General features: G+C 36.2%; 1 protein-coding gene across 2 annotated transcripts in view; it reads right to left on the bottom strand.

The window, feature by feature from the left end:
* LOC111155016 (ankyrin repeat domain 28) overlaps nucleotides 1–13,125 on the bottom strand; it is a 123,643-nt gene that overhangs the window by 57,771 nt on the left and 52,747 nt on the right. For both annotated transcript variants that reach the window (XM_022515010.1, XM_022515011.1), the window contains exon 4: nucleotides 4,450–4,520. In XM_022515010.1, the coding sequence (XP_022370718.1) occupies nucleotides 4,450–4,520 (71 nt within the window). The remainder of the gene's footprint in view (nucleotides 1–4,449; nucleotides 4,521–13,125) is intronic.

The following is a 13,125-nucleotide window of genomic DNA, read 5'->3' as shown; positions in this document are numbered from 1 at the left end:
ACCTGTGTCAAAACTCAAGACTATACACAGTATCTCTGCATTTACTTTAAGTTATACTGCAATTTAAAAAAAAGGAATATGGAAAAAATGATACAGAAGGGAAATGGTACAAACACACCATCAGGATTCTCCATCTCACGAAGGGCATCCTGTGACTCAGAGGATTAAAACTAACACTATACTGGGAAATGTTAGTTAGTGTGCTAATGGATATACCAGAAAATAATTAAAAACAAAATGAACAATCTATAATTGGATAAATTAGGCAAACAGCATACTATAGATGCCAGGCTTGCCTTATTCATTCCCACTCTGGAATTCACACTGCATACATTAAATCCTCTGAAAAGTCTGGAGAATACTTATGTTCCATTAGCAAGAACTAGAAAAATCAAAACTATTCTTCTGTTTCACTGAAAAGCAGAAATAAATACAGTAGGTAAGGGAAGGTAAGATGGTACCTAAGAAAGGCTATAAACACAATTACTAAGATCCTAGAATCAACAGAGAGGAAAGTTTGAACCATGGGTTCATTGCTATAGACCAATGGCGTTGTTCTCCCGCCACTCATATGCTGAAGCATATGAAACTAATTAAAGCATATGAACTAATTAAGCATATGAAACTAATTAAACTTAAATGAGATGGAATGGAGGCAATCTAATCTGATAAGACAGGCCGCTTTTTAAGAAGAGGAAGAGAAAGATACCCCCGAATACACAGTGAGAAGTAGCAGTTTGCAAGCCCAGAAGACAGCCCTCATCAGAAATGGACTCTGTTGGATCTTGATCTAGGAGTTCTAGCCTCCAGGCTATAAGAAAATCAGTTTCTGTTGTTTAAGCCAGCCAGTCTGTAATATTTTGTTAAGGCAACCAAAACTATTATCACTCAGAACAGTATGTCAGATCACAACAGCAGTGATCTTTGAAAATTCAGAAAAATCAAATCTACAAATGGGAGACATTAAACCAAATCAAACAGGCAAATTTCTTTCTCTCTTTTTAGAGAGAGCATGCAAGAGTCGGGGTGGGGGGGAGGTGGAAGGGGAAGGAGAGGATCTTATGCTGGCTCCATGCCCAATGTGGAGCCCAGCTCACAGCTCGATCTCACAACCCTGAGGATCATGACCTGAGCTGAAATCAAGAGCGGACACCAACAGACTGAGCCATCTAAAAGGGCAAATTTCTGGAAATTACAAATCAATGAGCCTGATGTCATAACCTAATAAAATTTTAGATCACATTATTACATTATAAGCTTTCAGAAAATGATATAGGGATAATAAAGGGTACACATGGTTTTACTAATGGCAAATAATTACCATAGTAACCTCAATCCCAATTTTTCCATTATCAGACACTGTGTATGTGTAAGAAATGCTGCACATGTGCCTTGACTTTGGAAAAACATCCTAGAAAATATCCTAGGATACTTCTTCTAATAAGATTATGAAATATGGGGTGATGACCAAGGTTTAAATAATTTTACCTAAAGAGTTCATCACTCGGGTCAATCTAGAGGAGTCTATGGAGCACTAGCCATCTGTGGCTCTTTTTAGCAATTCTTCCCATTGATTTGAAGTCAGGCACAGGAAAAAGGGCTAACACATTTGCAAATGAACTTTAATAGCTGGATGGGCTGTTAATATCTCATGTGATAATATAAACTCAGTTTCTGGATAGCACTAAGATGTAATTTCTTGAGCTAAGTTAAAAAAGTGTATGTGTGTGTATCTTCCAGAGATCTAGCAGTGTAATGGGCTTCTTAAAAAACAAGCAAACAAAACCCAAACACAGACACATACACAAAGTCCTAATACTCAGAAATCAATCTATTAAGAAGAATACTCTGCATTTATAGAGAGCTGAACTGTACACTCCATTAGAAGAATGGAAGTCACAAACCACTGGTGGAGATGAAACAAATCAGCCAGCCAATATGAAGTGTGTGGAAGCCATGTCACTGAGGGAGAGTGAGGAGCTCAGGATATAAAACCAGAAGCAGCCATTCTCAACCTAGGTACCATGAAGGAATTAGCCCTAAGGCATCCTCTGTGCAATGAATTAATTTCTCCACTATGCTCTACAATGGTGTTAACTTCCAGAGGCCTTGGAGGATTGAGAAAACAGTCACTGATCACCCCGTCGTAGGGTTTACTTCTCTCGTGGTATCTCAAAAACATAAACCAAAGCTGCCTAAAATTTTGTCTTTTCCATACCCCTCTGTGGCTATACTTATTATTAAATGAAATTAATTAAATTATTGATTTATTAATAATTATGTTATTAATATCATAATATATTGTGTGTATAATGTATAATTATAAAATATATAAATACATAATGTAATAAGTATGACATTATATTAATTATTAATATAATTATTAATAATTATCAAATTATTAAAGTAAATTAACTCTCTTGGGGTGCCTGGGTGGCTCAGTGGGTTAAGCCTCTGCCTTTGGCTCAGGTCATGATCTCAGGGTCCGGGGATCAAGCCCCGCATCAGGCTCTCTGCTCAGCAGGGAGCTTGCTTCCCCCACCTCCTCTGCCTGCCTCTGCCTACTTTGTGATCTCTGTCTGTCAAATAAATAAATAAAATCTAAAAAAAAAAAAAAAAAAGTATAACTCTCTTTTGCTCCCAGGATGTAACTGAAGAAATTAAAAGAATATGGGTGAAACTGATAATCTTGACTAGGTTTCCTGCAAAAGAGTAATATACTACACAGCCCAGTAATTTTTAGGCTGGAAGCAGACTTAAGAAACTTCTTAACGATCACTGCTTTCCGGCCTATAGCTTGCCCTCAAGCTCAGGCTAAGCACACAGTTTTTAAAAATCAGCTGTCAAGTCTTTGGGAAGAACCTGTCATCTTCCTCTAATATTATTTTCTTTAAGAATTTTTGGCCTGTTTTACAATCTCTACAAATATACCAAAGTGTTCCTTCTTATGACTTAAGTTGGCAAAACACCAATTTTAAAAATCATATTTCCAAGAGTCATACTAAAATATGGATAGGCCTAACTTATTAATAGGTTCCAGAGATAGTATGTTTATCTTCCTTAACTGCCCTTGTTTATAGAAACTCTTTACAAGAGGGGTAACCACAAACTTAATTAACATTCCCATGGAATTTCATTGTTCAAAGTATTTTGGTTAATGTCTTAGCTTTCATGATAATCCCCAGATCTGCCTAAGATCCCACAGCTAGTACAGCCAGTTTCTCCAGATCCAAGTTCCACATTTCAACAGCTCCCAGATCCACAGTAAGATGTGTGCTACAGCATACCACCTATTACTATTCCCTCCCTCCTCCTTCCAACTAGGAGGCTACATCTAACACTGCCTCTGTCACATCGCAGGGTTTGAAATCCTTCCCAGCCACTGTGCCCCTACTTCTCTTCACTTGTTCTGGGCTCAACACATAGTTCACAATGAGGAATACAAAGAAGAATGAAGAGATAAGAGTTCTCTGGGCACAACGCTTTTTTAAAATGCACCTAATATAAAATGCATCTAATAATTTTAGAAAGAGAGTAAGATGACAGAAAAAAGAGGGTCCAGGTTTTCAGTCCATCTCTGCAACTGAAAAGTTGAGTGGTTTCTGGCAAACCATTAGCTACAATTCCCTCAAAATATCTATCCTATACGGCTATCAAGAGAACTAGAAGATATGAAAAACATAAAAATGAATGTTCTCCAAAAATGTCAGTTATCTTGAAGAACAAATCATACACAGTGTTATAAAGAAGAAGAAACTGTTCTTCCCCATGAGATACCTAACATTTTTAGGTTGTATATTTAGAACTGGTAAAATGTGAGATCATGTCATGTTTTTGACGCTAATTTCGGTGTTTAAACAGTATTTCTTTTCTTTTTTTAAGACTTATTTATTTATTTTGAGAGAGAGAGATCACAAGTAGGCAGAGAGGCAGGCAGAGAGAGAAGGAGAAGCAGGCTCCCCGCCGAGCAGAGAGCCTGATGCAGGGCTCGATTCCAGGACCCTGAGACCATGACCTGAGGTGAAGGCAGAGGCTTTAAGCCACTGAGCCACCCAGGCGCGCCCCCGGTGTTTAAACAATATTTCAGTGAACTGTTATATACTGCTGAGATTATTTCTTGATCATGGTCAGGAGAACCCTTGCAGCATGTTCAGGAGAGAAAAGACTGAGGAGGATTTTATAGGTATAGAAAGTAATCTCTCTTGTAGGACATATATGACAAGGGTTTTCTACTCTCTGCAGTTCACACTCTCCAAGAGAACTTTGTCACAAAAGAGAGATGGGAGAACAGTTAACTTGGTCTGTACAAATTCTAAAGTAAAATAACCAGTCTAGGTATTTTTAGTTGCTTTTTCCTTCTTTTGAAAACAAAGAATTTGAATATGGGCTCAAAGGCAAGCCTACTTAATGCTTTTATATACAATATATTTACTAAGAGAAATTTCATACCTCACTACAAGATGCAACTGCTCTGTGTAAAGGTGTCAACCATTTGCTGTCTTTGGCATTAACTCTAGCTCCTGCAACAAGAAGAAAAAAATAAATTGAAATATTTTGCATAAAATATTTTAAATAAATCGCCTGAAATATTAGTTATATATTATAGTCCAAATTGGATAAGTAACAATTGAAAAAGTGGTACTTTATTTTTTATACTTTCTGCAAATAAATTACTAAGTTATAAAAACAAAACTAGCCAAAAAGGTATTAGTTATTTTTATTAAAAATAAAAGAAACATCACTTTATATATAAACTAGAAAAGCACCTTTATACAGAGCATATTAAAGTAAAATAAGTCCCCATTTTAGAATGTGTCTAAAAAACTCAAAATAAGAATATTCCTATGTAAAAGGCAGACCATTACAAAGTCTTCATTACATTTCTTTACTAATGAATGTATCATGTTATAAAGCAATATATCAAAATATTTCTCCAATGAGGATTAAAAATGCATTAGTACTATAAAATTATTTTGTAAAATGGATACAGTAGCTATAGACTTAGGAAAAAAACTGAGAAAGAAATGAACAAACCCACATGTCTTTCTGGGTTATACATAAAGGTTTAAAGAATTTTTAAAAAATCAACTACATACAGTTATTTAAAAATCATTGAGTCAATGAACAAAAATTATCCTTTACAGAATATAAATGCACTTCGTAAGACAAAAAAATGTATTATGTAATTGGGGTGGGGAGGTGGAATCTATTGCTTATATAAAATCCACTGATTTGGTACCTAAACCCCAAACAGAAGGAGCAACCAAACATAGGACAGGTATATATCGAACTAGACAGAAATAGCCCTGGCTCTTAAAAGTATAGAGAAACTGGTGACAGGTCCTACACTGTAAGCAACCTTAGATTTATATCCAGGATCACAGCTAGCAAGTAAGAAGGGGCTTTAGAAATCTAGTTCAACCTCCTCATTTTCTAGAAAGTGAAACCCAGGTACAGAGAATCGTTTAACATCAAAGTCTAGTACAGTAGAATCAAGGCTAGAATTCAGATGTCCTAATGTTTGCATTCCATGTTTTGAGAGTGAGGTTCCAGGGAATAATCAAATGCAGTGACTCTGAGTCATAGCTCTAATTACTACCTATGGGTTCCTACCTAGTTGTGTGATCCCTCTGAACAAAAGTTTCTTCATCTATAGAGCAGATCTCCTAATGTCTTGTAACAAAAGTTTAACATAATAAACACAAATTCATTAGATACATTAGATACACAAATGTTAAAAACAGATTTAAAAGTCCTGAAAATGAGAGAAAAAAAGAAATGAAATACAAGCGTATAAAATCATTCACAAATATAACAGTTGAAATTCTGAGAGTAACTGAACTCCTGAGTAGAGACAAGTGAGGACACTGGAAGAATTAAGAACCAATATGATAGCTTTCACGACTGCTCAACTAGGCTTTAGAAGAAAGAGACTCAGCAGAATAAAGAAACAGCTAGAGCGAATGGTATATTTATGTAATAAATGTGAACAACTATCTGCTACACTTTTAGGAGACCAAGATGGTTAAAACATAGACTGTGAGACCACAATAAAGCCAGTATTTGTTCTGGGTAAAAGGTACAATGTAGACATTGCAAACATTTAAAATGCACATAGGTTAAAAGGTTGGAGTCCTCAGAGATGATAAAGGGATAATATAGAAGCTAGGCTCTGGCTCTTTCATTCTCCCATTTATCTGGTTGGAACTTCAAAGGTTCTCCATAATCCTTGTACCTCTTTCTACAATTTTCTGTTATGTGCATAGTAGAAGGGCAAATCCTGGCATTAAGGCTGAAAGGTAGTGACTCACTCAGAAAAGATAGGTACTCTGGGAAGACAAGGGTAGAAAAGAATGAGGCCTGATAATGGGTCTTCAGCAAATGGGAAGGGTCATTAAGTCTGATTCTAGGCATTAATTAACAAGGAAATTGAATGTGGCTGTCACAAAAAAATGGGAAGAATCTCCATGTACTCATAAAGAGCCAAGAAATAAAAAGTGAACAAAGCAGTGAGAATTGGATGAGTAATGTTCTTTAATTTTATGTAGAAAATAGAATAGGTAAGTATAAATATCTATACTCATATTTGCTTTATATACATAAGGAAACCCTGAAGGAACACTAAGACATTAATAACAGTGGCTGCCTATGCATTTGTGTAGGTAGTGAGGTACAATGAGAATTGAGTGATAGGGGACTGAGGTAGAAAGGCAACTTTACTGTATACAGAATATAAATATATACATACTTATACATACATAACTTTATATAAATTTCAAAATTTTAGAATAAAACTGAAACACTACTTATTAAAAAAAAAAAAAAAGAAAGAAGAGAGAAAAATGTATTTGAGAAGGAATAAAAGGAGAGACCATAAAAAAATTCCAAGAATTTGGCCTCAAGTGCAAAGAAAAAAATTGGGAAGTAACTAGGTAGAGAGTAAAGATAGTTCTTTCTTTTGAAAAGTCTGGGGCACCTCAGATAAGATACACAGTTAAAGAAAAAAAATCTAGTTTTGATGCCCACTTGGCAGCCTAAAGTAAAAGACACTGCTGGTTTCTTTCTTCCATTTTAAGTTATGATAATTAATTAATTAGTCTTCACTTTTAATAACAACTTTAATAACAAATTCAAAGTTAATTTATCAAAAAACATAAGTGACTACAACAAAGAATCTACTAATGGTTTACTGAGAATACAAAATACTACTAGTTGGTACTAATGTAACAGATGATGTGATAAAAAAAATCTGACTTGTCCTTTTTAGATTCTAAAAACACCTATCCCCGGGAAGATCAGCACCATAGCATTCCAGACCTCTGATCATAATCTTTCCAGAAGGCACTCATCTTATCTTTTGTTAAGTCATGTGTTTCTTTTAACAGCACTAATCAAAATGTTTTAATTCCTTGTAGATTAAAGGTCAAGTATACAAGAAATGGTTAACTATTTCTAAGGACACCAAAAGAACAAATATCTCCCCTGCACACATCCACTAATTAGTATACACTTTACATATTAAAAAACATAGTATACACTTTACATATAAACATATTGTATAGCATAGCAATATACATTACAAAGTGGCAACTATCTGTAAAATGAAAAATGGAGTAAGAGAAACAAACATGATGGCACACTTCAGATGTCCAGGTTCCTAGAGCTCATCTCATGTGAATTCTGAAGGTAACCAGACTTTTGTTCTACACAGACAGCTCCAAAATTAACCAAATATTCATAAACACAAGCTACAAAGTCATTCCAGTAATGAAAAATATTTCCAGAGTAAAGTTTCTCAGTCTAACAGCTGAAAACCAGCCACAAAGGCTAACAATGAAGATGGAGAAAGGGAAAAAAAAAAAATCATACTGACTCAAAACATAAGTCTTTGATAATCAAATGTAACAGCTCTGGTAGAAACATCACATACTCTGTACATGGCAGAGTATAATGCTTGTAGTTTATAAGGATAATCTTGAGTCACCAAGGAAAGATTAATTACTTTACTATTTCCTAGTCATTAAAAATGAAGAGCATATAAAATAGCAGCCCCATCCCAAATATTAAAGTTAGGTTACTGGGAGACCCTCAGATAAGAGGAAGCACTGCTAAGAAACTGAAGACAATAAAGATAACAATTTAAAGGTAATAACTGATAACTACTGCAAACCAACATTTCCACAAAACCTCCCAAGTGCTAGGAGCAGATCTCATTAAATCCAAGGTAGTTATGCCCAATTGTGTATCAAATACTTTCTTTACTAGTCTCCCATTCCCCCCTGCCCCACAAAATTCACATATAAGGGAAATCCATGAGCTCTCCCTTAAGATGATAAATAAGCAGTCAGGACGTATGCCACATCAAGTATCTGAATTTAGAATCATCTTCCAGAGTAGAGATGTGATTAGATTTCCGGAATGTTAAAAGCAAAAAGAAAAAAAAAAAAAAAAAGCAAAAAACTGTAGGGTAACCCAAACAGGTTGTATCAATTTGATACCACCATTAGATTATATAGAAAAATTCAGACAACCAGCTTCCTTTGACCCAGTCTTTTCACTTAATAATTCATACATATAAAAATGTACTGACAGTTTTTGAAAGAAAAAAATTAAGATTTCCAGAATTGGGTCAATGTCTAGCTCATCTGAAGATAAACAAGAAAATAATTTTAAAAATAAAAAGTCTGGGGCACCCAGGAGGCACAGTCAGTTAAGCATTTGACTTTTGGTTTCAGCTCAGGTAATGATCTCAGGGTTGTGAGATCAAGCCCCATGTCCAGCTCCATGCTCAAAGCAGAGTCTGCTTAAAACTCTTTCCCCTGTGTTCTCTCTCTCTCTCTCTCTCAAATAAATAAATAAATAAATAAATAAATAATCTGATTTACTTACATCAGTCTGTTCTGAGCTCTAGACAACAATGCAGCTGAAGAGAAGTCTGGACTTGTGAGGACACACTCAGGCATTAGAGGAAGGAGCCCAGAGGCAGGACCTATGACCTAATAATGGCCCTGTAACAAGATGTCACGTGACCTGGGGCTGTTCCCCAGAGCCTAGACCTTCATGTTGTTAATCATAATCTCTGCCTCTTATGCCTTCTGTGTATATTGGGGAGTGACTGCAGAGGGTGAGGGAGGATGGGCCCCAGGTTGAAACAACATAGGGAACTCCTGTTTCTGCAAAGTGGGTTCCACAAGTCAGGAATTGAAATCAGGAGCATCCCATTTAACTCTAGGTCTCAACTCATCTGTTTTTTCCTCAATCAATGAATAAGATCTGCCAATTCTTCGAATTTTGAAACTAAGTTATCAGTAAAATAAGGTTGTGCTAAGTGATCTCTATGATCCATTTCCCATTATAACGTTCTATCCTAATTTGGAATAGGTACCCAGAATAAATTATTTCATACTTATTAAATACCCTGCCCTTCCTTAACATTAAGTAGATAAGGTAGCATCTTTTATAATCAATACCAAGGTGTCTTCAATTACAGTCCGCAGACTGCCAGCCACCTATTTTGTAAATAAAGTTTTAGTGTAATACGGTTACATCTATTCACTGAAAGTGTTAACTATATAGCTTTTACATTACAGAGGTAGAATTAAGTAGTTGCCAGATGTCTGTCTGGCCCTTTACATAAAACGTCTTTTGACCTCTGATCTAGGCTAAGTACTTGATACTAGATACTATTAAAGTTATTTCTATTTCCAGAGGTGTTTATAATAATTTTTATAATAATTATTAGTCCCACTAATAATTTTCTAAAACTTCTCCTTGCAGAGAATAGTTCTCTACTTTTTTAATATAAGATTTTATTTATTTATTTGACAGAGAGAGAGAGATCACAAGTAGGCAGAGCAGCAGGCAGAGAGAGAGGGGAAACAGGCTCCCTGCTGAGCAGAGAGCCCCATGCAGGGCTCAATACCAGAACCCTGAGATCATGACCTGAGCCGAAGACAGAGGCTTAACCCACTGAGCCACCCAGGTGCCCCTAGTTCTCTACTTCTAAACCTTGGAGGAGACAGTCCATGTCCAGTGAGCTGGGCTAGGAGCCAAATACTTTCAATACTCTTCTCAAACTGGAAATAATGCTTTCCTTTGGCTGTCTACCAAAAGCAATGGCAAGGGGCGCCTGGGTGGCTCAGTCATTGGGCGTCTGCCTTCGGCTCAGGACATGATCCCAGGGTCCTGGGATAGAGCCCCACATCAGGCTCCCTGCTCTGTGGGAAGCCTGCTTCTCCCTCTTCCACTCCCTCTGCTTGTGTTCCCTCTCTCTCTTTGTGAAATAAACAAATAAAATCTTAAAAAAAAAAAAAAAAGCAATGGCAAAAGCTTCAGATTTTGTTTTCAGGTCAGAGTGGAATAAGCAAAAAGAAACTACATTTCCACTTTTCCACCTGCAATGCCAGGGGTAACAGCTGCTGCACTGTATCATTTAAGATAGTGTTATGGACCCCAGATACAGTGGGTTGAACTGTGTCCCCCACCACCCTTCCCCAATCCTAACTCTAAAAACTCAGAATGCTATCTTACTTGGAAATAGGGTCTTTACAGAGGTAATTAAGTTAAAAGGAGGTAATTAAGGTGGGCCTTAATCCAATATGACTGATATCCTTACAAGCAGAAGAAATTTGGACACAGACAAGTACAGATAAAACACAAAAAGAACTCGGTCTCTGTAAGGGAAGGAGAGAGGCCTAGAACAGATCCTTCCCTAACAGCCCTCAGGAGTTGATGCGGCAACACCTTGATCTCACACTTCCAACCTCCAAATTGTGAAAAAATAAATTTCCGTTGTTACAGTCACTCAAGTTGTGATACTTTGTTATGGTTGCCCTAGCAAACCAATATAGCAGCACTGTAGGTTTTCAAGGGTCACATACTTAAGGTTTAATTCCTAATACATAACATTCGTATTTCCTTATTAACAGTCTATTATTTTCTATAACAGACTGATCAGATGAATTTTTGACTAATGCCTTACACTACAAAGCCATTTAACCACTTAACCACATGTTGCAACAGTCTGAGATACTGCTAAAACCTATGATTTTTAAATACAAACATTAAATGAATAGCTCCCATGAAAGTACCTATACTTGTGTAGCCAGAAAATTCAGTCTTTAAAACAGAAGTTCTTCAATAAAAGTAATTGTCTACCCAAATCTTGCTAAGGAAGAACCACTGAGGAATCTTGACTATTTTTGACCCAGCTGGAGATAGAGGGAAAGGGCCAAACACCAGCAGATCATTACCTAAGACTGTGATCTAAAGAGTTGCCACGTGCCTCCAACAACATACAGTATACCAAGAACTAAAAAAAACTACTCTTCTAGACTGAGAGAAAGCCCATTTAGTTTGAGAGCTACTGGAACAGACAAACCTAACTGACGCTCACTTTTAGTCCCTCCCTACTCTATTCATTAGCAAATAACTATTCTGGAAGGATCCGGCACAAGAGAAAAAATATATGGGAGCAGAGTAAACTGAGTAAAATACAATTAGTAGGTGTATCTGAGAGAAATTATCCCAGGAAAGGAGAGGATGAATTTGCAAACTACTCTTTATACACAAATTCAGAGAGACTTAAGTGCTGAAGAGAGCTCTCAAAGGGTTCCAAGACAAGGCAGGACAGACAATGCAAAGAGATGAGAGCTAGCAGAGATAGGAAAGAAAAAAAGAAAAATAAAACAATTACAGATAAAAGCCTAGAGGTAACAAAAACAGAATAAACACAATTTAGAACACAGCTAAGAATGTGAACCACAGCCAGAGTGAATCTTTAAAAACCCAAGTCAGACCATGTCACTCCACTCAAAACTCACCTTTGGTCTTCCACATCACTTTAAGGGCCAAGACAAGTCTTTGTCAAAGCCTACAAGGCCACACATGATTTGCAACCTTGCCACCTCCTCTACTTCATCTCCTACTATTCTTTTCACTTGCCTCCAAACATACTACCACCTCATGGTGTTTGTTATTCTCTCAGTTTGCAAGGCTTGCTTCAGCTATCTGCTCAAATGTCATGTATCACTGAACCCTTTCCTGATAATCTAATATAAAACAGCAACTGACCCCCACCCAACATATATTCCTTTAATGTTCCCACAGCAATTATCACAAGACAAGCTATGTATATTAACTTGTTACTATCTCCCCCACCAAAACATAAACTCTACAAAGGCTGGGACTTGCATCTGTTTTATTCGTTGTTTTACCTGCAGCACCTAGAATAGTGCCTGATATAGACAGAAAAACATCGAAATAAAATATTCAAAGGCTTAACAGAAAATATACATGAAATAAAAATCTAAATTTCAGAACTAAAAATGCACACTCACATTATGTCCCAGCAAAAACAATGAATAGACTTAGCCTAAGTTAGTACTGAATTTTAGGGATAAAGAATTGAATCTTACAGGCATCCAGGCAGAAAAGAAGTGACCATGGTGGTAGAGGGTGGTATGGGGGAACAGAAATGGTGAGGAGCGAAGAGCCTAATCCAAGACTTCCAATCAATGCTAGAAGACACTGGAGTAACATCTATAAAGTTGTGAGGAAAGAGCGTGAATCAAGAATTTTAAAAGTAATCAATCTACCCTTCATTTAAATAAAAAAGGCAATAGTCTCAAATAAATAAGAATATGACATCCGTGAGCTCTTACTAAATATTAAAAGAAAAAAAAAAACTTAACCCTCCAAAAACTTGAGGATGATGATGTCTATTCAACCAAGAGATAAATAAAAATAAAAAACTTGGGGCTAGAGAAGTTATGAATAAGGACTAGGGTATGTGTGAAAACAGTGAGAATTCTGATTACAAAATATAATGTGAAGTCATAATTTTTAAGAATGAAAACACAGACTGGAACAAATTAGAGAACATGGTTTCCTAATTTCTCATCAACAATAAAAATCTGAAATGTGAACATGGAAGGACATGGCTCTATAGGCTGATATCAACCTTTTTATCTTCTTCGTTTTTCATTTTAGAGAAATATTGTAGCAACAAATAACCTTGCCACTGATACCAAAATAGTTTTTATAATACAAAATTAGAATATTTATTGCATAGCCAAATATGGAAAGAACCTAGATGTCCATCAACAGACGAATGGATAAGGAAGA

This window comes from Enhydra lutris, unplaced genomic scaffold, assembly GCF_002288905.1.
Source record: "Enhydra lutris kenyoni isolate GAN:26980312 unplaced genomic scaffold, ASM228890v2 scaffoldscaffold39, whole genome shotgun sequence".
In the NCBI taxonomy this organism is placed as follows: domain Eukaryota; kingdom Metazoa; phylum Chordata; class Mammalia; order Carnivora; family Mustelidae; genus Enhydra; species Enhydra lutris.
The sequence above is the reverse complement of the archived record's forward strand: the minus strand, read 5'-3'. Positions and strand labels throughout refer to the sequence as shown.